Here is a 27,756-nt window from a genome sequence, read left to right on the forward strand (position 1 = left end):
CTGGAACCTTTTCTCTTCACCTGGGAAAAGTATTGCTGCTCTTAGAGAAAAGCCACTTGGGATGGGGGTAGGCCCCAGGGCAGGAGGCCAAGGAAGCAGACCTTGCCTTTCATCTGGGCCATTGGGAATCCTCAGGGCAAAGAGGTAGTCTAGTCCAACCCATGAGGGTTGACAACCCCAAGAGGGCTTGGGGCCAGGGAACTGGTCCTGAAGAGTGTCGCTTTACCTGAACCATCTTTTCTGCTCATCAGCCTGAGACCATGAGAGTTGCCTGGCTTCCATAGGGTTAAAAGCATGGAGCTGGAGCTGGTGCCAGCCTGCCTGGTTCAAATCCCCGATGCTGCTACCTATGAACTTGTCTGTAAACTGGGGTTAACAACAGCAGCTCTACCTCACATGGTTGTCACGAGGATTAAATGTATTAATATTCTTAAAGTGCTTGGATACCACTTGGCATATGTAAGTGCTAAGTAAATGTTTGTTTAATAAATAAGCGTTATATATGCTGGAATGTGATCACACTTCAATTTTAAAATTAATCTTTCATGAAGTCTTTTCACAAACTTCAACTGGCCTTATCTCCCTTAAATACAAAATAGTGATGTTTTAAGGCACACTTATGCAAATAAATGCCCCAAATTCTAACACCGTGGGCAGAGAGCTTCTATACATGCACCGAGAAATGAAATGAATTCAGAACCTTTCAGGTGCAAGTGAAGAAATTATCTGCTCATGTTTTAAAAGTGTAAAATAGCATGTTAATTTTTCAGGATGTTTACATTCTCATTCCCTTATGTCCCAACAATTCCCTATCATTGTTTAAGGCTTAACCCTTCCTCTACCGTTAATTTCTCCCACAAATTGTCACTGCAGTTCATCTTTAATATGTAATTAGATTCCTCAATTTAAAACTATATTAAGGTAATGGGTTCTAAAGTACAACCAGGCTTATTTTTAACTGCGTGCAAGAAGCTGAAGTACTATGAAAAAATCAAGAATTGTACTGCTTCACTATGAGACTGCAGACCAAAATAGACTAGCACTGGGCTCTTCACCCTGCCACCAACTATAATTAGCTTGTCTACAGCACGAAGGGGGAAAAAAATCACACTACCACTTAAGGTGCTGATAGAACAACCCATTTTTATCCTTTCAGATCCCCTTTTTGTGGGTAAGCCATCCTGTGTTTTGCCTGCATTTGTTAAATCATACCCACTCTCCCCTCTGATACCCATCCGGACTCATTTTGACAATGCAAGCTGAGTTACAAAAGCTCACATTCAGCTGTTCGCCTGGGAATGCTCACTCTCACAGCCTTTTCCCAGCCCCACCTGTTTAAGCAATGCAATTTGGAACTCGCCACAGGGCATCTTCGTGAACAAGGAATGGTGCCCTGCCATATTCCTGCCCCAGGAACCGAGGTAGGCAACAAGGCGCCAGGGGAACCACTATGCATTACAAAGAATGAAATCCCAACATACTTTCTTTGCTGTCGATATCCTGATATGTCTAGAAGGGTTTTCCGAGGGAAAGACCGAAAGAGCTTCTGCACCTGCTGTTTCCATGACAACAATCTTTTTTTCTGTGTCTCTGTAAATGCCTGCAAAAACAAACAGGACTTTTAAATGGGTGATGCAGCCTGGCATTAGAGGGAGAAACATGCAATTAATAGAGGAAGACATTGGAGTCTCTGCAGTTGCCTTTTCTTCACCTGTTTCTAACCTGGTCCAAATGTAGTCAGTTTAATCTGGGAGCTGCCCTATTTTGAAAATTTAAGTTTCAAGCATTGGAGGTGCTTGATAAGGTACATGCATCAAACTGTCGACAACCCTTATTTTAGGCTACATTTCTGACAGATCCATACCCACATTCCCCCTCCCTCCTGACTCCACTCCGGACTCTATTTATCAACCAAGAATGAATTGCAAAATTGATTGTTGAATACTCTGGCTTTTGCAGGCCCCCTGCATTTTCATAATCAATGAAAATTCTCAACCACTCCAAAAATCAATCTGCTTGATGGTGTGTGGTCACCCCAGAGTGGTCTACAGGGTGTCAGAGAATGGACTATATTCTCTGTGTTTCAGGGCTTTGCTGAGAAATCTCCAGTTAATGGGTCTCTTGCCTTACAAAAATTCCAGTGTGCCAGTCCTGACTTAAACCTTCTCTAAAGTTTAGGAAAATATGTAGGTCTGATGCCTTCAGAACTCTTTTCTAGTAAAACTGGTGTGTGTGTTTTGCCTACTGCCTGGTAACAAACTCTTATCTATGTTATATTTCCTTTTGCGTTTAGCCTTTGTACTTGCCACAGACTAGGAAAGGACTTCACGTGGGTTGGGAGTCTCCAAGGCAGGAACTCTCAGATTCATGATATATTAGAATCACCCAAGGAGACAGTCAAAATTCAGATACCTGGGCTCCCTTCCACATGCCCAGAGCCTGATTTAGTAGATCTGAAGGGGATGTCTAGAGAGTTTGTGTTTGTAGCAAGTGCCCTGGTAATTCTGCTGCAGGTAGAGCAGGAACATGGGGTGTTCAGGATGGTGAGGACCCCACGTCACATACGAATCCCCTGCCAAGTGACTAGAACTGTAACTTAGAACACGTGCTGTGGGAAGTCCACGTGATTTGATTGATTCACAGTAACAAGGATGGAGAGAAGATTCCGAAGTAGTTTTGTCAATAGGGCATGAATTCCTTTAAGTAGTCATAAAATATTACTCAGTAACAGACTAAATGACTAGTTCCCATAAAGGAAACAGATTCCTTAAATGGAGAAAAAAAAAATGACAGCTTAATTGTCTCCCAATGATGCTTAATCTTTAAGGACCTAAATACCAGGAGAGCTCTGTGGACAAAAGCAGAAGGATGTTAATCATGTGGCAGAAACGTCATTGAGGACTTACAAACCCCTTCTTCCTGGGTGACCTTAGCCAGATACCATTAAGAATATGCATCAAGATGGGCAAGGAGGCGAGGGCGTGGCTGTCCTCCACAGTCCTTCTCATTGGCTGGTGATGCTCCCTGCATGTCCAGCTACACACGAGTACCTCTGAAACTGGGCAAAAGGCAAGCGTTTCTGCTGGACTCACAGCAAGAGGGGATCATTTCTGCTTGTGACTGGCTTATTCAGCCACATGTTGTGTGAGGACACATGTGGGCATGCTGGTCAGGGTGACCTGGGGAGGAGAGTTGTGGGCCAGAAGAAGGCTCTGGATGCAGATGGGCAGGGCTCGAATCCCTGCACGACTTTATGCACGCCCCTCTACCCAAGCCTCAGTGCCTCCTAGAAACTGAGGATAATATCATCTCCCTCAAAAGGATGTTGTGAGAATGAAATAACACATGAAAAACACTTAGAATACCTGGAATGTGCCTCACTCTTAACAATGTTTCAATAGATGCCACTCACAGGTGTCACACTGGGGTTTTGTTTTGGACTGCACAGACCGGCCGTTTGGTGGTGGTATATGGCTGTTCATTGCATTAGGTATTCAACGTGACCTTGAGCTCCAACAATAGCACACAGCAAATGACTTCAAGGCCTCTAAACTATAATACTGAGCTGGTTTGGTGCCAGCCTGAAGGACAACTGGCCTGAGTTTCCAAGTGACAAAGGAGTAAAAGGCTCATTTCACGGATGTGCTTCCTAAGACATCATTACAGACATGACATCTTCCCTGGTGGCAAACAGCATCCAAGAAGGTGGGAATGTTGGCACCTTCCCGGGGAGGTCAGCGTATTCCCTGAGCACCTCAGTGGGCGGCGGGCTCCTTTCCTTCAGGGCTGCAGATGGGAGCCAGCCCATTAGCAGTGCTGAGAGTGGGGGCTGGTTCTCAGCTGGGGGTGTGGTGCTCGGTTGTGGCTGGCTCCAGGAGTTTCTGAACACTGGTCCCTGGTCTACAGGGGAGTGCTCAGTTATGGGGGATCTGCACTGGCTATGATGCCCAACATCTCACTGCAGCCCCTTCCACTGGCAGCCCCAGGTTGGGCTGGGGAGCAGTTTCCCGAGGGGCCTGGAGGGGAAGGGAAGGCTTCATGCCCAGCAACTGCCCAGGCACCCCTAGTCACCACTCCAGAGTTCTGGCCCTCTCAGGCCTAGACCAATGCATCTGTCTGGAGGAAGATGGCTATGGTGTCCCAGCGTATGTGGCTGGATGAAAAGGCTCACAAAGAGGCAAGAGCTCATCCTCCCAGAGCCACCTCAAGACACAGCGAAGTGCCCAGAGGCCTGGGATTATAATTCAGGAGTCAAAGTGACTGGTCTCAGAAGTAAAATTCAGAACTTTCCTCTCCTTCCTTTCATGACTCTGGGGACTCGGTCCCTCCATCCCGGGAAGGAAGGGAGGTGTCCTGGCCCACTCGATACCTTCCCTGCTCCCAGCCAGCTAAGGAACAGCGTGTCCGGTCTATGAATGGGCGTCCTGTCTCTCTGCGCCCGGGTGAATCTTCTTCCAGGATGGAGGCTGTGCGCCTCCACAGGGCCTCACAGGCAGGGTGTGTTCTACCCACACAGAATAACCTGAGGCTGTGGAAAATTATTCAGATGCTTTTCCTCTCTCTCAAAGTAAAATCGTAAAAAGCCCTGAACAACATTTTCCCTTCCAAAGCAGCACGCAGGCCCCTCCATCCTGACGTGAACTTAGCAAGCAGACATCTCACCAGCTCCTTCCTGCCCGGGGCCCCCAGCCACGAGAGGCCCCTCTGGGCAATCACAGGAGATCACCTGGGGCTGCACGGAGGTAAAGGGGAAAAAAAACCAGAGCCAGGGTACCCAGGGAGGACACGCAGGATGGCAGGAAAGCAAGAAGCGTCAGGCCAAAGTTTCAGGGCTGCCGAGGGACAATTAGGAAGCCTGTGGATTGTTTGGCACAGGCAGCTGGAGGACTCATTATTTCTGTCTCATGGGCTCAGCTGTCTTGAGGCAAGGTGGACAGTACCTTGTCCTCCAATATCAATGCTGAGAGCGGGCGTGGGAGAGGAAGCAGAGTTCCAGTTTGCTTTTATCAGAGGCTGAAATCCTCCCCATTCCGTCTGCCCCAAGCCACCCACAAACGTCCTACTTCCCAACAAAACACGGAGCCCTGCAGACATCACTCTCTTCTGCCTCCTTACGAACCGAGTCTCTACCACCAGGACTCTCGCTTGCCTTTCAGGTCTCAGCGTGGAGAGAGTTCCTCCACAGAAATGCCCTGTTCTGGCTCCAGGTTCGGTGCCTGCTGCTGCTCCTCCTCTGTGCTCCAGGGCACACAGGGATGACCTTATCAGAGGCTTTCTCATCATGGCTATGATGGCCTGTTTCTTTCTGTCTCACCCCTTCCCACACTACTGTAACCTGCCTAATTCAGGACAGGGCCTAGGTGCTCAGTAAGTATCTATGAATGAACAAGTTGTAACATTCTTCACTGTGTTCTTGCCTTCTCTTCCTTTGTCGCTTTTTCCTGGCCAAAACAAGTCCAGTGTCAGGACTGGAAATAGAAAAGGATTAGTCAAGCTTGTGGGGAGAAGCCTTTGTCCCTGAAACAAAGTCACAAATAAGCCTTCAGTACAGGCTTTTGACAGTGCCTGGGTGCTCTAGGGAAGCCATTAAAGAGGGAAAAAAACTTTTTTTTTCAGTGAAAAGTCTAGAACTTTGGTATAGTTAAACATTTCAGAGGATGGCATGTCTGAACCCCCGACCTAGGCGGCTGGTCACTGTAGTCACACTGACAGCTTCGGCCAGAGCCGCTTGGGCACATAAGAATCCATCCTTATGTTTCTCCAAGAGGAGAAACTGCAAAAATGAGGGTTTGGGGAAGTGGGGAAGGGGGAGCTGGGATGGAATCCCAGAGGGGGACTGTACCCTTGTATGTGAAGTGTGGGTAGTGGGTGAAGGCCCTGAGAACTGAGTGAGACCTTCAATAGCACAGGGCCCATGTGGCAGCTGGGAGGGTGAGAACATCAGAGGGAAGTGGAGAAGGGGCCTGGCTGCTGTGCTGGGCGTCTCCCTTCACCGGAGCCTACTGGACTCCTGGAGTTACTGGCTGCCCATGCAGCAAAGGTGAGGAGGCCTGAGGCCTTTACTATTTCCCCCCCCCCCCCCCCCCCCCCGAGACAAATCTCACTCTGTTGCTCTTGCTGGAGTGCAGTGATAGGATCATAGCTTACTGTAGCCTTGGCCACCTGGGCTCAAGCCATCCATCCTCCCACCTTGGCCTCCCCAGTAGGTGGGATTACAGGCGTGCGCCACCACACCTGGCTTTTTTTTTTTTTGTAACGACAGGGTCTTAATATGTTTCCCAGGCTGGTCTCAAGCTCCTGGCCTTGAGTGATCCTCCCACCTCGGCCTCCCAAAGTGTGGGGATTACAGGTATGACCCACCGCCCCGGCTCCCTTACTATCTTATTCACACATCGAAATCCTACAAAAAGACTTCGCCACCCTAGGTTTATCTGGTCCCAAGTATTCTCTAGTCTAGGCCTTGCCGCTGTAGCTCTTTGTGGGGAGGGAGGGGTGCCCAAGGAGCCACTGGAGTTTTAGGTCTGAGGTGCAACTCCCTCTCCCTACATGTCCCTCAGGGACAGCCACCAGTGCTGATGGCTGCCTAGCCCCGCCATGCCAAAGGGTCTGTCTCACTCTGTATATGAAGACTGTGCCTGAGAGTCCGGTAGGCACACCTGCAGCCTGCCTCAGGCCTTCTCCAAAAGGATATATGGGCAAATACAATTCCTACAACAATCACAAGCCCAAGCACACACACACATATACACATTCATTATCTATTTATGGGCTCTCTTTCTCCCTTCCTCTCTCCAGTTCCCTAAGCTAAAAGGCAAGAGTTCAACACAAGATTTTTAAAAGACCTGACAACGCCCAGGGCTAAGCAGCAGGCCTCATGTGTTATCCTCCGAGGCTTGGCCACCCGGGGCTGCTTCCCCAGCCAGAAGTCATCTCAGGCGTTCACTGCTCATCAGAGCGCTCAGTCTGGGCAAATCTTTGGACAGCAAAGTAATGTTCAAGCTGTGTTTGGGTTTGAGGCTGTCATAGCCTAGTTCTGCCCAACCTATTATTAATAACTGTCCACCACTCAAAAACAAGTTGTTGGAGACTAAAATGATCACCTCACAGAAACTCTGAGAACCTTTGACTTCTATCAATATTTGTATTGATAGAAATATTGTAAGTATATATACTTTTTAAATTTCTAAGCAATAAAAAAAATGGTTTTGTAAAACCTGTCACTACTCACCTCATGAATTAGACACTTGTCTATGAGCTGTAAATAGGAACTTATATTTTCCTCATCAGGTCTGGAGACCAAGAGCTGTGTGCACACTGTAATTAAAAAGAAAAGATGAATTAGAAAAATGCACCCCTTTCTAATCTCTGGGACCTGACTCTCATTTCCCTTCAGGTCCAACACTCTGAGAGGTATATGTGTCTGCGGCTTTATGTAAGGCTCACAAAAAGGCCAAGAGGATCCTCATTCCACAGAAGTCAAAGGCTGGGTCACCATGGGAGCCCTTGTCTCGAGAAGCCCCTTGGGTTAATTCCAGTCATGCCATTCTATGTGAAGTCTTCTGCAGTAAGACACTTCGTGAGAGGAAGAACACAGCAGTGAATAGTGGCATCCTGAGCTCAGTCTTTGAAAGTGGCTCTATGTGAGGGGCTTCAAAAGTATCCAAGACCCTGACACTGTCAGAGAGCAGCCTCCGTGATTTTATGAATGAGCGCACACCCCTCGCCAGGTGCAGAGGCAGTGGCGTTTGTGTTTGGAGGAACGAGCTGGCACCTCCTGGAGACGGGGAGGTGTGTGGGTGTGCACATGTGCAGGAGGCCTGCTACTCACTCCTCAGAGGGTTGCTTTCTCAGAGTGATATGCACATTTATGCACACACAGGCGCAGGCTCACCTACACACTCAAGTCAGTGCTAAATAGGATGGAACAGAGTTAGTCTGCGGGTAGAGTATACATACACACTGGGTTTCTCACAGCCACGTTACCGTGGCCTATTCTGGTCTCATCGTAGAGGTGACGATTCCCCGACTTTCCTAGTCGTGTTTACAGGGCCACGGTGGAGATGGGCAGACAAAAGGAGTCAGCCAGAGAGTAAAAATGTCTGACACTCAAGGAGACCAAGCTTGAAACCTGGCATCATACTTGATTCCTCCCTGTCCCTAACCCTGCATGGCTGATTGGTCACACAATCCCATTTATTTCTTGCCTTTGCACAGAGACTTTCAGTATAACATTGTTTGTCATAACAAAACCTTGTAAACTACCTCACTGTCTGTTAATTGGGACTTTTTAAAATACATTATGGTTTATGCATACAGTGGAATAGTATGCCATCTTTAAAAAAAACTTTGAGATGGTGCTATTTGTACTGATAGAAATATTGTAAGTACATATACTTTTTAAATTTTATTTTATTATTTTGTTTTTGAGAGACAGGGTCTCCACTATGTTGCCGAGGCTGGTCTTGAACTCCTGGGCTCAAGTGATTCACTTCAGCCTCCCAAAGTGCCGGGATTACAGGCATGAGCCACCGTGTCCGGCTATAGTATTTTTTTAAAACCCACCAGCCTATAGAAAAGAATGTAAATAAGGCCTGTGTGTGTATAAAAGTGAATATTTGGCTGGGTGTGGTGGCTCACGCCTGTAATCTCAGCACTTTGGGAGGCCAAGGCGGGCAGATCACGAGGTCAGGAGATCGAGACCATCCTGGCTAACACAGTGAAACCCCGTCTCTACTAAAAATACAAAAAATTAGCCGGGCGTGGTGGCGGGCGCCTGTAGTCCCAGCTACTCGGGGGGCTGAGGCAGGAGAATGGCGTGAACCTGGGAGGCAGACCTTGCAGTGAGCCAAGATCGCGCCACTGCACTCCAGCCTGGGCGACAGAGCGAGACTCCGTCTCAAAAAAAAAAAAAAAAAAGTGAATATTCATGTGCTTATGTATGATGATGAAGTTTCTGAAAGGATATCCCAAAACTTAATAGTGACTATCCCTGGGAATGAGGATGGCAGGGTTTGGGGTTGGGGGGTGGTGGTTTTCCACTTTCCACCATGTTGTTAATTTGAATTGTGTATGTTGAGTGTTAACTGGGGTTACAGCTTCCTTTAACGTGGGCAAAATATAAAGAAACAGGGCCATAGAACTGTGGGTCTCTCGGGAAGTAGGGCAATGTACCGCGTGTTCAGTAGCTGCACCACTTGGGCTTGGCAGAGCTGTGTCTTCACCCATGGGGAAATCTGTTCTAATCCAACACAGCTAAGGGGTGGGTGGGGGAGAGCGAGGGCCCACCCTGGCCATCAAGCTCCAAGGGAAGCTGTGAGTCATCTCCTCCACCAGATTACTATGAATTTAAGTCTTTTTTTAGGACATGCCTTAAGGTGGGTGGTGGAAGGGTGGGGGTTGTTCTTACTGCAAACTTGGTTTTTTAAAATGGTCTGAAATATTGGATAATAACAGAGAAAAAATTGTTCTCCCCTTCCAAAGGAAAAGTGCTGGCATTACCACATGTTAAAAAATAATCAAGATGTCTTGTAAGACACCCAATCAAGCATAAATTATTCTAATGGTGGACATTTTCAAGGATATGGAAATAAGGGTCTGCCCCAGAGAAGGCAGAGGGTAGCCCAGGTAGAAAGGGGCGCTCTTACCCAAAGGACCACGCTGTGGATTCTACCCTCCCCGACAGGCGTGCACCCAGCATGTATGCTTGGATGGTCTGTGGGAAGGCCTAACTTTAGATACTGGTGTCATCCCTCAATTTTTGCACCACCTACTTATGAGGCATCTACTATAAGCACTGTGCTACAAGCAGGGTATTGAGTAGCTATTAAAAGTGGTCTGTGCTGCAGACTAATGAAGATACAGTCAAGCAAACAGGCAATTACAATCTAGTGTGAACTGGGCTAAGACAAGGAAAGTAAAGGGGGACGTGGGGCAGGTGAGAGGGGGTACCTCACCCAGCCCAGTGGGTCAGCAGGCTTCCTGGAGCACGTGAGGACTTGGCTAAGACCTGGAGAAGGAGGCATGACCCAGGTGAAGGGAATGGGGTGAGGAAAAGAGTGTTATAGGAAAGCCTGTCCCATGTGGATGTGCAGTCTGTGCACTGCACAAGTGCATGCCAAGGTGAGTGCTAGCAGTGCCGTGTCCACCCAGACAGGGCACCATCTTGTAATTCACATGAAGGCTTTGTGTAAACTAGTAGGGGCCTAAGTTCTAGGCAGAGGGGAGGTATGCACAAAGGCTCAGAAGCCAGGAAAATATGCAAACTTTTAAGAACTCAAAAGATACAAAGTCTGGAGTGTAGAATGGAGGTGGCAAGGGCTGTGGAGGTAACAAGGAGGCGTCAGATGACACGTGACTCTTTAGGTTTGGATTTTGTCACCTAACAACAGAGAGAACCATCACATGAAACTTAACCTTGTTCTATCTTGAGCTGATAAGAAGGCACAGTGGTAACCATGTGCATGATGGAGAGACTGCAGGGTTCAAATTTCAGCCCTGCCATCAGCTGTGTAAGCTCAGGTGGGCTAATTAGCCTGTGTGCCTCAGTTTCCTCCTCTGTAAAATGGGATAACTTGGGGATTAAGTAAGCTCTATAGGTAAAGCACGGAGAACTGTGTCTGCTACAGAGGAAAAGCTAAATAAACGCAAGCTATTCATACTAGAGCATTTCACACGGCAGGCCAGCCGTGAAGAGAGAACATAAACGCAGACATGGGAGAACGAGAACAAAACAGTTCCATGCTGGGAATTCTCCAAACCATGGCCACATCTGAGAACACTTTCAGTGGTGAGGAGAGAGGCCACTGCCAAGGCTGGCATCTTTCTGCACAGGGAGATCTTTGGGCTCTGGCTAAAGGCGTCTGTGCCCCTTCAGTTTGTCACTCATTTTCTGCCACTTTTGCTTTGGGGAGAGGGTGAGATGCTGAGTGAATGGTTTGCTCCCGAAATCATCTTTTTCGGAGTCCTTCCCACCTTCCTCCTGCAAGGGTCCACTGGCCCAATGAGCACTGTAATAAAAGGGCTGACATCCCCTGGTCTGAGGGATTTGGGAGAGAAAGGAGCCGGGATTAAGGAGTAGGTCTCCTGGGGTCACAGTGATTGCAGTTCAAACCCAAAAGGCTTAATCTCTCTGAGCTGCACTTTCCCTATCTGTAAGATGGAGCTAATGATGTCTACTTGGACAGGGAATTTATCCAGCACTCAGGGGAAGCCCCCAGGAGCCTGTCGCTCTGGTTAGTGGTATCCGAGAAGAAAAAAGAAATGGGCGAATCGGGCTCTACCTTTCCCCATGACGCGTGTGAACTGCCCGGGGAGGTCCCCCTCTGGCAGGGGAGCGACGGCCAGCTCCCCATCGCAGCTGCTCAGCTGGTGTGGCTGGAGCCCCCCGCTGGCCCCGGCCGAGGTGGGGGCTGTGGCGCCAGTGGCTGTGGCCCCATCTTTGCAGTCGGGGCTCTGGCTCTCGGGACCCATCAGTGAGGGCTGATGCGGGGCCTGGGGCTCCCGGCGGCGAGCCTCGGGGGTGGTGCTCGGGGAGCTGTAGGCCTTGATGGGAGTCAGGATCATCTGATGCAGTTCCTGGAGCGGGATGCGCAGGCTGCCCCCCTCGATGATGTCCTGGACGGTGAGAGCAGGAAGACCTCCGTTAGGCTCAGGAATAAGGGTCGTCCACCCCCGTACCTGCCCTCCCCTGCCCTGAGCTCTTACAGGATTCATGGCTGCTGGTACCCTCATCAGGACGTTTTTGGGAAAAGGGACCACTTTCGTTTCATCATTCTAATATTGGCCTAGGTAGAAAACTTGGAAAATACAGACAGGTATAGTGAGGAAAATACACACCACAGGAAAATCCCACTATCTAGAGATGACCACTAAAACAATTTGGTATATTTCCTTTTCTGCCTTCCTCGGTGCATTTCTGTAAAATGCGGTTATACATATTACAGTCACATGCTTTAGAAGCTGTACAACAAAGTTGGGTGACATGATGGCTTTGTGTCCTGTGTATGTTCTGGATGAAATAGCCCGTTCACACCATCACTCAGTCCATGGCACACGCAGCACAGGGTAGCAATTAAGAGCAGAGACTCTGGGTCAGAGGCTGGGGTTTGGATTCTTGCACTCCCACGTGAACCTGGGCAAATGGCTTAACCACTTTGTGCCTCAGTTTCCCTGTGTACAAAATGAGCATATCGTAGCTGCCTCATTGCCTTTAGGGTTCCCCAAGGAGTTGACATCTAGCCATGAGACAACTATATCCTGCCAGGGGCTGTGGTACGGGCCGGGGCTGCTGTGGGGGGAAGCTCCTGGAGAGGGTGACATGGGGCAGGGACCCAAATGAGCGTGGGCATGAGGATCCTAGGGAGAAATGCTCCAGGTGGAGGGCACAGCACGGGCAAAGGTTCTGAGTGTGGAGTCTGAGGAACAGCAAGGAGGCCTGTGACGGAGCAAATGGGCAATGGTGTCCCGTCAGACACCTGGAGGCCTTGGGCTGGGGCAGGGATGCTGGAATCTAGTCTAAGATGGGAAACCAGGGAAGGTTTCGAGCAAGGGAGTGACAAGTTTTACAAGGATCATTCTGGAGAGGAATATGTACAGAACTGTAATATATGTCTTTATGTGTTGTATAATAAAAGTGGATCATTCTGCACATATAGTTTGATATACTGGGCACTACTTATTAAAAAAAGAAATAAAAGTTGATTCTGATAGATATTTCTCTCTATGCCAGATGCTCACAGAGGCCCAAACACTTGTGGCTGGGGCTCGGGAGCCTGGGACCCCGTCTGGCATGGTGGCTGGGGTGGGCCCTCTGCAACAAAGCTGCTCTCCCTGTGTTTGTGCACATCAAAGTCTTCCTAGGACCTGGAAAGGACATTGACAATCAGGGTCCCAATTACTCACAAATTATTTAATTTTTTTTTTTTTTTTTTTTTTTTGAGACAGAGTCTTACTCTGTTGCCCAGGCCAGAGTGCAGTGGCATGATCTCGACCCACTGCAACCTCCGCCTTCTAAGTTCAATTGATTTTCCTGCCTCAGCCTCCCAAATAGCTGGGATTATGGGCATGTGCCACCACGCCCAACTAATTTTTGTATTTTTAGCAGAGATGGGGTTTCACCATGTTGGCCAGGCTGGTCTTGAACTTCTGACCCCAAGTGGTCCATCCGCCTCAGCCTCTCAAAGTGCTGGGATTACAGGCGTGAGCCACTGCACTTGGCCCAAAGTATTTAATTTTCTGAGAGCTCAGAATAGCAAGGACATTTAAAAAAGCCTGATGCATGAGTATCCAATCCATTCCTGGGGTCCTCTCTTACACTTGCTTGATGGCGACAGGGAATGCAAACATATGAAATGTGATCATTTCTGCACCCAAACATTTCCAATCAATCGATCAGAAAAAGGAAAGCTGAGGACGGCAGGCTTGGACGTGCCTGTTTCAACTGTGGGCAGCAAAGAACACCAACAGCCACACCCTGTCGTTGGCAGGAACCTGCTTTTTTTGGCGGGGAGGGGTGGGAAGTGGAGCCTGGATTATGCCTTAGCCTAGTTGGCACGAAGGGTTTATGAAGGAAGTGAAATTTTAATTAGCCACCAGAATTGTCTCTCAAAACTGGCCAGGGCCACTGTTCAGCCTATTTTAGGGGAGAAAGTCCCTTTTTCTCTTAGGAGAGTTTCACGTCTGCCACCTTCCTTCTACATGCAGCAGATGTCTCTGCAGGAGTCAGGCGTGCTCCTGATCACTCCTTCCCTGCTGCCCACAGTAGACCCAGCCCTTTCCCAGCATCTAGACACCATCATGTGATTGGCTTCCTTGACTTGACCTGGTGATGTGACCAGGGCAGGCACAGGGAGGTGAGCTAGCTGACCCGTGCCAGGAGAGCACCTACCACCTTTTCTGATCAGACTGTGTGCTAACTAGGGGACCCCTGGATCCTACCTTGAGGTCCTGCCAACGGCCCAACCAGCCCCTGGGTTGTGGGGGACACTGACCTCCTTGTCCAGCCCCTGACTAAGAAGGGGAAGGGAAAAGAGAGGGATGAAGCTTCCCTATGAAGAGGGGCTAGGAAAGCCACACTGGGGTGATTACGTGTATCCCTGCCATGCCATCCCATGCAGCTGCTGTCAATGGGATGAGCAAATGCATGCTTGGGACACTCTGTCAACTGCACCAAACCCCTGCCTGCTCTTGTCACCTGGCAAGAAGGTTTCTCCAGCTAGTGGTGAGAGGAGATTTTGGTTATGTGAAGAGCCTTCAAACAGGAAACATATGCCTGCCCCATTCAAATCTTATCTGATTCTTCTATTGGAGGCAACCACACCAAAACAAACAAACAAAAACAAAAAAAACCACACAAAAATAAAGAAACCAAATACATAACGAATAATGTTGGACACTTTCTATAAAGTATAACTTCCCAGGAATCATGTAGAATTTTTTTTCCCCTCATAGACATCAAGCCATTGTCTCAAAGATAACACTTGGCTTACAACCAGTTAGCTCATCCTCTGCTCAAGCTGGCGTCAGTAGCATGGCACTGCGACCATCAGGTCATGTTCCTGACACTGAAAAATGAATTCCTGAACTCAAAACAGAGTGCCCAAATTGAGAAGGAAACAGGGAAATGGCCAGAATGGAAATCAATCTAGCACCTTTGACTGTAAGAATTAATTCTCCATGTTGACAAAAAAATTGGGAATCCACCCAAGTCTTTACTGATCCTTCATACCGAAAATATAATCCCACATGATAAACACAAAGAGGCACAGTGAAGGTGTTCATTAACTAAGGTGCTGTTACAAAGCTGAGGAGCTCCTTTGAGAGCAGACAGTGGGAAGTCTGGTCCACCATTGACCAAAGCCATCACTCAGGAGACAAGCAGGAAGGAGATTACTTCCTGACTTATACCAGCCCTGATGTGGCTAACTTGGGTCTTGGAGGAAGGCTGGTTCAGTGCCTTTCCTGGGCATATGACAACAAGCTGCAAACCATCTGGGAAAGAGAGTCTCTAACAGCCGAAGTGTCCCCAGCACTCATGTGATGTCTCTAGCTCCATCCTTCCCTTTGTGTAAGAATTGGGATTCCCACATAATAGACAGGACTCCTGTATCTAGCGCATCTATTCTTTCCTCCTCTCATGCACCCATCAGCTGCTGAGCCTGTCATCAACCAGGCACTGTTACACACTGGGGATAGGAAAACAAATTCAGTCATAATCTTTGCTCTAAGGTGCTTGCGGTTTCTGGGACCCACATGGTATGATGGGCATCAGGGCAGGGAGCTGTGGGAACATATAAGAGGGACCCCTGACCACCACTGCATGTTGCAGGAAAGGATAAACAGCAGGAAAGGAACAAAGGATGACAGGACGCTGTACGTGGCCGAGCAGGGCTCAGGGTGGCCAGAGATGAAGCTGAAGAGCTTTTCCAAGTCCTTAGCAACCAACTTGCTAAGGAGTTTGGACTCACTCGAGTTTCTTTTTCTTAAAATCAGGATACCAGCAGCTCTCCTGATTACCTTAGGAAGTTTGCTGTAAGGGCCAAATCCACTGATAGGGGTGAAACATTTTTAAAAAGTATACAATGCACCTTACTAGTATACGGCATTATTACTCCAGAAATATTTAGCATTTAATATTAAGTTTATCTGCTGTTTCTCTGCAGCACTTGATGGAATCGGGGGTCTCAGATCTGAACCCAAGAGGACAAGATCTGGATGTGTTTGAAGAAAAGCCACAGGCTTACAGAGAAGGATTTTCTCCTTCTGTAAGCAGCAATAAATGGAAGTGAGGTGAATGCATGAGTATGTGTGTATATTTCCTTCCTCCATGCCAGGGACCCAGGCTCAGAACATGGCTTAGTTTCACAGTTTGAGAGTGAACTGAAAAGGCAGGATGGTGAATAAAAGCACATGGAAACATTTTCATTACTCAAGATAAATGCTGAAAAATCTGCTCCAGTGACCACTCTAATTTTCCTTTTCCACCGCATATCTTGAGAAGTCTGCAATTCTGTACCCCATGGCCCCTCACCCATTCACAACAACTGGTTCACAGGCTTCTGCTTCTGTTTCCTCCCACTCCCCTGAAACTCCTATCATCATGGCTCAGTGACCTGCTGAGGGCCAATTTCAGAGGACAGTGTTCCGTCTCCATTGTACGTGACACTTCCATGGCACCTGGAGGGATTCCCTCCTTCAAACCCTCCCGACCGGCCGGGCGCGGTGGCTCACGCTTGTAATCCCAGCACTTTGGGAGGCCGAGGTGGGTGGATCACGAGGTCAGGAGATCGAGACCATCCTGGCTAACACAGTGAAACCCTGTCTCTACTAAAAATACAAAAAAATTAGCTGGGCGTGGTGGCGGGCGCCTGTAGTCCCAGCTACTCGGAGAGGCTGAGGCAGGAGAATGGCGTGAACCCGGGAGGCGGAGCTTGCAGTGAGCCGAGATTGCGCCACTGCACTCCCGCCTGGGCAACAGAGCGAGACTCCGTCTCAAAAAACAAACAAACAAACAAAAAAACCAAAAAAAACCCTCCCGACCCTCTTGGTGAGCATAGCCTGTATTATTGTTCAGCCCCTCCATATCTTACGGTGCTCCTCAGGGCCTGTCCACGCTCTTGACACTTGGCACACACTTCCGGGGAGTACCTATTATCAGTTACACTCAGATGATGTACAACTGGTTCTTTCAAACCTTGTGGGGCTCCTGGACTCTAGACCTGCTCTTCTGGCCACTGACTTGCCATTTCCACTTGGGTGTCTCACAGGCACCTCAGACTCAACCCTTCCCATGGACCTCCATTTCCTTCTCCTATCTTTTCTGTCCCCAAATGCTACGACACTCAAACCCAAGCCTCGTCACAATCACTAGACTCCCTCTAAATGATCTCTATCCTCCTCCTCCTCCATCCTCACTGCCTCTATTTTGGTTCAAGGTCCCATCAAGACTTGCTATAGGTTCCTAATGAGTTTCCCGGCCAGCACCCGGCTCTTCTGAAGGCTTCCCACCTCATCACTGCACAGCGGTCTATTTCACCTCAGGAAGCTTCCCCGACCTGCTATGGTGATGACATCGATCAGACTGGGTTGTGAGATCATATGGTGCCATATCTAACTGTCCCAATGTATGTCCCCAGCTCCCCATGGCAGGAACCATGTATGACTCACGGTTAATCTCCAATGGATGGGGCAAATTGAATCCCAGGCAGCTGCTTGATAAGGGTTCAGTAACTGAACAAAAGAGCTCTGCACACAGAGCTCAGACAGACACCACTGATTATGAACTAACTATGGGCGGGGCCCCAGCTATCTCCTTAGAAATCTATGTGAGGTAAGAATACGGGAGGCAGGAAGGGCAGATGACTTTTTCTAGCAGCATCATCAGCCCAGCGGTGTCTGTGAATGCCTCAGAAACGGCTGATTTGAGTCTGCCACTGGTGCCGTCAGTGATAACAGGTTACAAACAACTCACTCCCTTGCAAAGCAGGAGAGGTAGGGGTTCCAGAGAAGAGAGAGGAGGGCCAGGGGATGCGTCCTCAGTGGATGCCTGAGAGAGATTCCCTCCCACCCCATCTCATCAGCTCATGCAGGGACAATACACAGGATGTCCAAACATCTGGGTATTCTGATGCAAGGTCAACCCAGTCATCTGATACACACAAGCTCTCTTCTCTCTCAAAGAAGTCAGACTCAATAAACTCACAATTTCTTTCCACTTGACCACTGGCTGCCATCACACTTTGCTCTGCATGTGGCATCTTTTTAACTTTCCCATTCCAGTGAACAGGGAAGTCACTATTATTCTAGGTGCAAAATCTGGGACACGGAAAACATCATTGACTTATCAAAGGCTAGATGGAAAGTCAATGGCATGTCAGGGTCACCCTTGCTACCTGGCTGCCAGTGTTCCCCATGCTGACTTCTGCCAGGCTGCAGGGAATAAAGCTAACAGTCATTTGTCTCCCAGGTGGGTGTGCTTCCTCAGTGATGGAGGATATGAAAGAATCCTCAAGGCTGCTCCAGAAAGAAGGGAAGAAATCACTCTTTTGCCATAACACTTAGCAATCAAATCCTTATGCAAAATATTTTCTGTACTTTCTAATAATGAAAGAGTAAATTGGCCTTTTGAATGTCCCCCCAAAGAGAATGGTTTCTCAATTTAAAAATGGCAATACTCACCTAGACAAGCTGCTTTCTAAAGTAGTATAAAATTAAAAACAACAACAAATAAACCTCAGGTTCAATTGGATAGCTCACTTGTAATTTGTAATTCACTTTAAGTAAGAAGAGGTCTTTAATCACGGATGTGCACGTGAGAAGCCTCTATCTGGTCAGAGGTTTAAAAAGAAACGTTCCTTACAAAGTTACATATGTATATTCTATAAATCTATATAATATATATTATATGCATTAAATATAACTTTATATAGTCTATATGTGTAGGGAAAAGAGAGATCAGACTGTTACTGTGTCTATGTAGAAAGGAAAGACATAAGAGACTCCATTTTGAAAAAGACGTGTACTTTAAACAATTGCTTTGCTGAGATGTTGTTAATTTGTAGCTTTGCCCCAGCCACTTTGCCCCAGCCACTTTGACCCAACCTGGACTCACAAAAAAACATGTGTTGTGTAAAATCAAGGTTTAAGGGATCTAGGGCTGTGCAGGACATGCCTTGTTAACAAAATGTTTACAAGCAGTATACTTGGTAAAAGTCATCGCCATTCTCTAGTCTCAGTAAACCAGGGGCACAATGCACTGCGGAAAGCCGCAGGGACCTCTGCCCTTGAAAGTGGGGTATTGTCCGAGGTTTCTCCCCATGTGATAGTCTGAAATATGGCCTCGTGGGATGAGAAAGACCTGACTGTACTCCAGCTCGGCACCTGTAAAGGGTCTGTGCTGAGGTGGATTAGTAAAAGAGGAAAGCCTCTTGCAGTTGAGATAGAGGAAGGCCACTGTCTCCTGCCTGCCCCTGGGAACTGAATGTCTCGGTATAAAACCCAATTGTACATTTGTTCAATTCTGAGATAGGAGAAAAACCGCCCTATGGTGGGAGGCGAGACATGTTTGCAGCAATGCTGCCTTGTTATTCTTTACTCCACTGAGATGCTTGGGTGGAGAGAAACATAAATCTGGCTTACGTGTATATCCAGTCATAGTACCTTCCCTTGAACTTAATTATGACATAGATTCTATTGCTCACATGTTTTTCTCCTTATTATCACCCTGCCCTCCTACTACATTCCTTTTTGCTGAAATAATGAAGATAATAACCAATAAAAACTGAGGGAACTCAGAGACCGGTGCTGGTGCAGGTCCTTGGTATGCTGAGTGCTGGTCCCCTGGGCCCACTGTTGTTTCTCTATACTTTGTCTCTGTGTCTTATTTCTTTTCTCAGTCTCTCGTCCCATCCGACTAGAAATACCCACAGGTGTGGAGGGGCAGGCCACCCCTTCATATATGAAATTATACACATACACATCTTTGTGCACCTGCTGAAAAATTACCACTCCATTAAATGTTTATGTACTCACAAAACTTGCTTTAGCGCTACCTCCCTCAATACTCTGTTCCCTTCCAAAATCCAAAAGCTCCCTGGGATTACTAGAAGAGGTTACCTCTAAAGCTCTGCAGGCTGCAAATACCCACAGAACTTCCCACCCACCACTCTTGCCTCCCATGCATAAGAGTCCCAACCCTGAGGCAGAGGCAATGCTCGTTCACACTTGTGTGAGGTATGAGGACTGCCCTCCTTTGGATCTTAGACGAAATCATGTCGTCGTTAAGTCCTAAAAATGACATTGTTACCAGGGCAGCATCCAGACACAAAGGTAAGAAGAGGACCTGTGAAGTGTCTGTTCATGTCCTTCGCCCACTTTTTGATGGGGTTGTTTTTTTCTTGTAAATTTGTTTGAGTTCATTGTAGATTCTGGATATTAGCCCTTTGTCAGATGAGTAGGTTGCGAAAATTTTCTCCCATTTTGTAGGTTGCCTGTTCACTCTGATGGTAGTTTCTTTTGCTGTGCAGAAGCTCTTTAGTTTAATTAGATCCCAATTGTCAATTTTTGCTTTTGTTGTCATTGCTTTTGGTGTTTTAGACATGAAGTCCTTGCTCATGCCTATGTCCTCAATGGTATTGCCTAGGTTTTCTTCTAGGGTTTTTATGGTTTTAGGTCTAACATGTAAGTCTTTAATCCATTTATGCAGCCAAAACACACATGAAAAAATGCTCATCATCACTGGCCATCAGAGAAATGCAAATCAAAACCACAATGAGATACCATCTCACACCAGTTAGAATGGCCATCATTAAAAAGTCAGGAAACAACAGGTGCTGGAGAGGATGTGGAGAAATAGGAATACTTTTACACTGTTGGTGGGACTGTAAACTAGTTCAACCATTGTGGAAGTCAGTGTGGCGATTCCTCAGGGATCTAGATCTAGAAATACCATTTGACCCAGCCATCCCATTACTGGGTATATACCCAAAGGACTATAAATCATGCTGCTATAAAGACACATGTACACATATGTTTATTGTGGCACTATTCACAATAGCAAAGACTTGGAACCAACCCAAAAGTCCAACAATGACAGACTGGATTAAGAAAATGTGGCACAAATACACCATGGAATACTATGCAGCCATAAAAAATGATGAGTTCATGTCCTTTGTAGGGACATGGATGAAACTGGAAACCATCATTCTCAGTAAACTATTGCAAGGACAAAAAACCAAACACCGCATGTTCTCACTCATAGGTGGGAATTGAACAATGAGAACACATGGACACAGGAAGGGGAACATCACACTCCGGGGACTGTTGTGGGGTGGGGGGAGGGGAGAGGGACAGCATTAGGAGATATACCTAATGCTAAATGACGAGTTAATGGGTGCAGCAAACCAACATGGCACATGGATACATATGTAACAAACCTGCACATTGTGCACATGTACCCTAAAACCTAAAGTATAATAATAATAAAAAAAAAGAAGAGGACCTGTGTAGGTAGCAAATAAAATGGGACAGTAGGCAGCTGATCACTGCTTTTAACGTTGGAATAAACTTTTTTCAGCATTTAGCATTTTTGAGATGGTTCCTATCAGAGTCACAGGGACCCATTCTGTTGTTAAGTTAAAGCCTGAAATTATTCTCTTGAGAGCCAACTATGTCTGCCTGCCAAATGCTTTTGACCCCCCTCTCTGCAGTGTACGTGTTGGTATTTACCACTCTGGGGGCAGCTTTTCTCAAAACAGGCCCTCCCCTGGGAGGACAGTGAGACCAAAGCACACTGCGTATTCCCTGCCCTGTTTTGCCAAGATTTCAGCCTCTGATTGTGAACTGGACACCTCACTGATCTCTACAAATGTATACGAGGCAGAGACACAAATGTATATAAAAAGGGTGCATTTGACAGCACTTCATCAGGGCTCTAGGACGGCCGGGCAAGGCAGCCTGGGCCCAGGGAATAAGCACACTGAAGCATCAGCTTCCAAAGAAGCACGTGCAACCAGGAAGTTTCACTTCAAAATCATTTCGTTTTCTCTGACTTTGGTAAGGAAACCGCATGATACGCTCTAGAAGGTCTGTCGATGACACTTCCAATGGAGAATTTTCCTTGGTTCATTTTCCCATAATGAAAGTGGAAATGTTCCCTCATCCGATAACTTACCCTTTCCAAAGACTTCAGGAGATTTTGTCTTTCTTTGAGCTTCTGAATACTGATGACAATTTTGTGTCTTGCACCTTTGGTAACATTCTGTAATTAAATAACAAGTTACATTTAAATGTATATTTAAAAACATTTTTAAGAATCAGCTTACAGATTCTTGGAGGCTTTTACTGTCTTCTTTGTTTCTATATGTTCACGGGCTGATCAATATCCACTTATCTCTTGCATTAGTACCCATCGTCATAAAACTCTTCTTACTAAATATTATTAGTATTTTTTGAGACAGGGTCTCACTCTAATTGCTCAGGCTAGAGTACGGTGGCGCCATCTTAGCTCACTGCAGCCATGACCTCCTGGGCTCAGGTGATTCTCTCACCTCAGTCTCCCAAGTAGCTGGGACTACAGGCCACCACACCTGGCTAATTTTTGTATTTTTAATAGAGATGGGGTTTCGCCATGTTGCCCAGGCTGGTCTCAAACTCCTGGGCTCAAGCAATCTTCCCACCTCAGCCTCCCGAAGTGCTGGAATTCTAGGCGTGAGCCACTGCGCCCAGCCATCTTCTTAATTCTAACTCTATCTGGCTATACATTTGCCCGTGTCTTTTGGCTGTGCTTTTTATCTGTACTCGTATCTTTCTGTATCTTAGAGAGAGATGCGGAACAGCCAATTATTCTACCCAGCATGAAATTTCTTCAGTCTTAGAAGATAATTTTTAAGTCATGCACTCTTCCTTTTCTCCAGGCTTTGTAATTTCAGCCCCCCTCAGTTTCCCTGAAGGTCCCAACCCCATACAGATATTCATGGCTTTCTCAAACCCTCCCTGTGTTTTTACCCATCTTGAAAAGATGAGCAGCCCAGTAGAGTCCACATGGAGTGTCATAAAACACGGGGTATTTCTGTTAGTTTGCAGCCCGTCTTTTGTTTCTCTAAGGAAAACTAGAATAGAAAATTACTTAAATTCATAATTCAGTCATCTCTTCAGGAAAATGATTAGGATTCACAGTAAGAGTTGTGGATTTTATCTTCTTAACTGGGTAGCAATGGTGAGCCTAAAGATTTAGTTAAATAGTTGTTGATAATAGACACTGCAAATTTCCTGATAGACAGCCCTTTCTCAAATAAGGTCTCTAACTCAAATGTCTTGCAACTATTCCATAGAATTCTTCTTAAAGAAGGAAAAGATAGGAATATCAACAACATCTTTACTAGAAAAATTAAGACTCAAATGACAAGTGAACCGAGTCTCTAAGATGAAATATTGGGAGTATATTTCTGTTTACCCCTAACTTTGGGTTCTAGTGAATTAAATTACTCTGAAAAGTTTGTGCTAGCCTCTGGCTTTGCCCTCAATTGTTTCTTGTTTTTTTCCCTTAAGTTGAACAACTGATGACTTAGATTTTTTTCCTCAACTCTGACCCAAACACAAAAATGCTCTTAGAAAAGTTCTCATCAACCCCTGGGATTTCAAGGAGCAATCAAGATCCAAAAAGAGATGGGAGAAATGTTAGGAAGTTGAAATGAGTGCCTTTCATTCTCTGAGAATGTGCAGTGACTTTGGGCTTTGTGTTGTGTCTCCATATTGGGAGTCCGCCAGGCCTGCAGGGTTAAATGAGGGTACCGAATAAGCACTGGGGAACTGGTGATCTGTGGGGAGGTATGCGTCCAGATCAGCCATGCCCAAATGGTACAATCTCCTCTTCCTGCAAAGGAAATACTCTTAGCCTATTCAGACCATCGATTCTTTTAAATCATTGCTGAAAGGAAACTGAGGCCAATGTGAAACATGCAAATAGCATTTTAAACAAGGGAAACAAAGACATTGGTCAGATCCACTTACCTGAGCACAGTGTGGTAGGAAACATGCTTAGTTTCAGGGGTTCTGTTGACTGGCCTTTGGCATCCACATTGGGGAAAGATGCCTTAGAAGGAAGGGGAACCTTTGTCTTTTTATGGCATGCAGAAGGGAAATGAAATCTGAGACCTATGGAAATCTCATTCTCAATGATTGTCTCATGTTACAAGAAAAAAATATTTTGTATAATTTACTCCAATCTCGACAAAGACTGGCCTGAACATGACTTTTTAAAAATGTTGGGGTGGGTCTGAGGCATGACCTGGTGCTTCTACTCAGCAGTCCAGTTAGAAGCAGGCTGATTTGTAACTGGACTAGACAACAGACAATGGATCTGTCACTTCCCAAACAAGCCAAGCCCTGCTCGGGCAGAGGGAGGGAGAGAGCAAGAAAAGCAAAGGCAGGGATGTAGATTCTTTGTGGCATGGTCAAATGTTACTTCTCCTAGGAAATTCCACCAATTCCTCCCTGGCACCTGGAACTTTCGAGTGTGCCGAGATTATGCCTTTTCACACCACTTGATCTCACCCTCACGACCCTGCAGTTATCTGCTTGTCTTCCATCTCCTATTGGACCCTGAAGGCAAGAATCCACCCAGTTTTAGTCACCATGGAATGCTGGCCAGCACCCCACAGTTTCCAGCACAGGGCAAGCTACTGTGTGGGCATAGGTATGGGTCCAAACAAGGTTGTCCAGGCCTTGAACCTCAGGTCCTGCCTGGGGCACCCTCTCAGGGAATAGTCACCTCAAGCACATACCTGCGCCTCCAGCTGGCACTCGGTGAGGGCCATCATCTCCTCATAGGTCATCTGGGAGAAAAGCGCGGCATATTTGTGCAGGCGGAGGCTTTTTAGCCAGGCTGGAACATCTGTGGTGCAAGATGTGCAAGAGATGGGGAGAGAAGTGAGAGGGAATGAGAAGAGATGACAAGAGATGTAGGAACAGAGAAAGGAAAAGGGGGTGATGGTCAAAGGAAAAAAAGAAAAAAAAAACACCTTTATGTTACTATGTATTTCATTTTAGCTGAGATGCAGAAGTCTCAGGCTAGCCCTGACATTCCTACTGGTGGGCTCCTTTATTCTACTTAGACCAGGAGTATTAACTTGGGGTCCATGAGCTTCAGGGCATTCAGAAATCCCCTAAAATTATACCTCAATTTGTGAGTAGATGGGGAGTTTTCTGGGCAGAGGGCCATCCATAGCTTCTATAAGATTCCCAAAGGGGTTCATGACCAAAAAGATGGCAGGGAACAACTGCATTAGCTGGACCACTTCATCGAGTTGGAAAGAGCTGGCTTCGAATGTTAGAGCTACATGAGCAGACTATGATCTAAGATAATTTTTGTACATTCAATGCAGATTTTCACACACTGTTTCAGCCACTCCCACAGTGACAGGAAAATAGTGGAGTCACCCATTCCTAGCCTGATCTTTCCCCATGAAAAATGCCTCCCTATCTATACCTGAATGGGAAAAAGGGCATCCTGATTCCCAAAACTGTTTCTGTCATGGAGGTGTGTCCGCTGACCATTTCTCCAAGCTACGGAATGTATCTGGATGCATCTTTGACTTTTTACTTGATTGTCAACCAAAAATCTATTAGGACTTGAAAGGCCCAAAGATTGACTAGGCCATAGGATAATGGAAGTTCTAAAGTGCATCTGAAATAACCCCCAAGTCTGAGATTATAAAGTTAAGAAAAGTAAATGGTAACTGCATTGAAAATCCACAGGAGAACTATTACCTTGTTAAATAAAACCAAAACAAAGTATTTGCCCATATTCTTTTAGTCAGAGTTTGTGAGCTGATAGGATCTTTGGAAAGTTTCCAGAATCATCTTCCCTCATATCCCTAGATCATTCTAAAGATGGCGAAATGAAGTCATTAATCCTAGATCACAGAGCAAGTGTGTGGTGAAATGGCAACCAGAACCCAGATCTCCTGATTCCTAGCTCATTCCTACAATGTACCAATTCTTACAAAATAAGGACCAAACAGCCTATCAGTGGTTGAAAAACAGTGGCTGTAAACTACTTTGAAATGCCAAAGCATTGGGTAAATGTTATTCCTGTTTTTTTTATGAAGTATTATCTATTACCAATCATGTTGATTACAGGATTCTATCAATTGCTAAATGCTTTATTCTGAGGCACTGACCACACACATTCCAAAACAAGCGAGAACCTTCCAATTTTTCAATGTTTAGAGTAGATAAATGTTGAGATTGATGAAAGAGGCCTGGACTATTCTGAAATCAGGCCCTGCTTCCTGAGTGAACCAACTCTAGGTTTAGGGAATGTGGGTATGGGATAATCTCCTGAACTCAAAAGACTTAGGTGGGGATGATGGGCCTGGTAAGATTACTTGCTGATTTGCAGTAATGCAAAGGCCAGTGAAGGGGAATTTCTGGAGAATTGAAATTGGACAGTCAATGGCATCTTAAGAACAGACTCAGTTATCTCAGGCTAGAAATCACTCCATTCTGTGCTTGAAAGCCCTTCACTCTACTATGACAAGCAAGAGTCCCTCTGTGACCATTATTAACCACAAACAGACAAGGCTTCCCCAACACATCATACTAACCCCTTACATCATCCTCACTCAAATTGCGGTTGGATCAAGAGTCCAGGACATGGCAGCTCAGGAGTCTGGAACCTTCCATCCTGCAACATCCTGGAGCTATTTTACCAGACTGCATTTTCCAACCACGCTTTTCTTTCTGCGGAAATAATGCTAATGCTTCTGCAGAGTGAGCGGCACTGATTTTAACTACAGCTTTGGCTTTCAGGCCAACGGCATGTTACCACTCTGTCACCAGGTTTCACGTTTGCTATTTACATCTTGAAAGTCCCAAGTCACTGCTCAGAAAACTCCATGATCATGATTCAGAGAAGCCTGGGTAACCCAGTGCTGCTCTTGGACACCATTCATCACAAAAGAGAAGGTAGCAGTCTCTTGGACCAAATTTTCACTGGATGCCCTACAGCTGAACCATGCAAAATCCACTGATGATGAACAGAATCCTGAGCTATTGAATCATGTTATAAACATGGTGCTTTATAAGCCAAGGTGATAACGTGGTGTTTTAAGAGTCAGAAAGTGTGGGGTGGAGTGCAAATCTCAGCTCAATCAGTGCTAGATCCTTTTCTATAAAACTATTTTGACAAGTTAGAATTGCCCTGGTTAGAGAAGTGGAAGAGCCGGCCTCACTCATTTAGTCAAAACACTGGGAGTAGTTTTCCTAAAAAAGGCTCCTATCCGACTTCAAAACATGATGAGTTAGGCCTTCCTGAAGAGTTACTTCTAGATGCATTCCTGGGCAATGCAAGCTCCTTTTGGCCCTGTGTTTCTTGAGCCAGGTACACACGGACACTGTTTTTAGAGCAAGCATTGTTCTATCTCAGTGCCATGTGCTCAAAGAACACTCCCCCCTGTAAGGAGGATGGAAAAACAAAGAAGAGGAAATCCCAGTTCTTAAGAACATAGCCTACTAACCTTTCACCCTCTGGATTGTGGTGAGGTACCTTCCCTTGCCAAGGATTAGAAAAAAACTGTTAAAAGAGAAACAAACCAGAGAAGCAAGAGCCTTGACCATTTCATTCCCCCGAAGTCAGGAATTCTAATGACTTGGATGCTGGATTCTGTAAGCTGCTGGCCAGGGATAGACTCAAACTAAAAGCTCAGGTCCTTTCCCGTGGTCCAAATGCCACATTGTTGGATGCAATGCTAAGAAGCACCTACTGTAACTTCCCATCTACCTTTTACATTCTGTGAAGCTGTTGGCTGTGGCTATGGTTGGAAAATGCAGGCAAACAGGGAGAAGCAGAACTGTTTCCTGCAGAAGCTGATATGTGATTGAAGGCATGCATGCCTCTGGTTGGCACAGACCTATTTGGCTTCCTTGGATGCTGCTGATGGACATGCCACTGGGGGTCTCAAACTAGAAAGTCACTCTCTTATGCAGTGTGAGAACGATAAAGATGCTTTTGCTATATGCTGGGCTGACTTCTTTGCCAAGTGTGGGAATCCTGATATTTGCTCATTCAACATTTATTGCATGCCTATTATGGGGGCCAAGCTCTGCGAAGACATGACCCTTCCATTAAGGAACTTTTAATCTAGAGAGAATGGCTGACTTATACAAAAATTGTAACAGCAATAGGACAAGCGCTGAGTATACATAGGGTTCTAGGGGAGCATAGAACCATGAGCCTTTTGGTTTGCCATGGGGAGTGAG

The 27,756-nt window shown here is 46.4% G+C and overlaps 1 protein-coding gene across 7 annotated transcripts in view; it reads right to left on the reverse strand.

Annotated features, from left to right (window-relative positions):
• SAMD4A (sterile alpha motif domain containing 4A) overlaps positions 1-27,756 on the reverse strand; it is a 221,718-nt gene that overhangs the window by 17,317 nt on the left and 176,645 nt on the right. For 6 of the 7 annotated variants that reach the window (XM_058429410.1, XM_032135149.2, XM_032135148.2 and 3 more), the window contains 5 exons: positions 24,279-24,388; positions 21,668-21,754; positions 11,280-11,613; positions 7,229-7,314; positions 1,482-1,600 (listed from right to left, as the gene is read on the reverse strand). In XM_058429410.1, coding sequence (XP_058285393.1) covers positions 1,482-1,600; positions 7,229-7,314; positions 11,280-11,613; positions 21,668-21,754; positions 24,279-24,388 — 736 coding nt within the window. Of the gene's footprint in view, positions 1-1,481; positions 1,601-7,228; positions 7,315-11,279; positions 11,614-17,163; positions 17,243-21,667; positions 21,755-24,278; positions 24,389-27,756 lie in introns of those variants that run through there. The other variant, XM_058429413.1, reaches the window with a different exon arrangement.

This window comes from Hylobates moloch, unplaced genomic scaffold (assembly GCF_009828535.3).
Source record: "Hylobates moloch isolate HMO894 unplaced genomic scaffold, HMol_V3 SCAFFOLD_16, whole genome shotgun sequence".
In the NCBI taxonomy this organism is placed as follows: Eukaryota; Metazoa; Chordata; class Mammalia; order Primates; family Hylobatidae; genus Hylobates; species Hylobates moloch.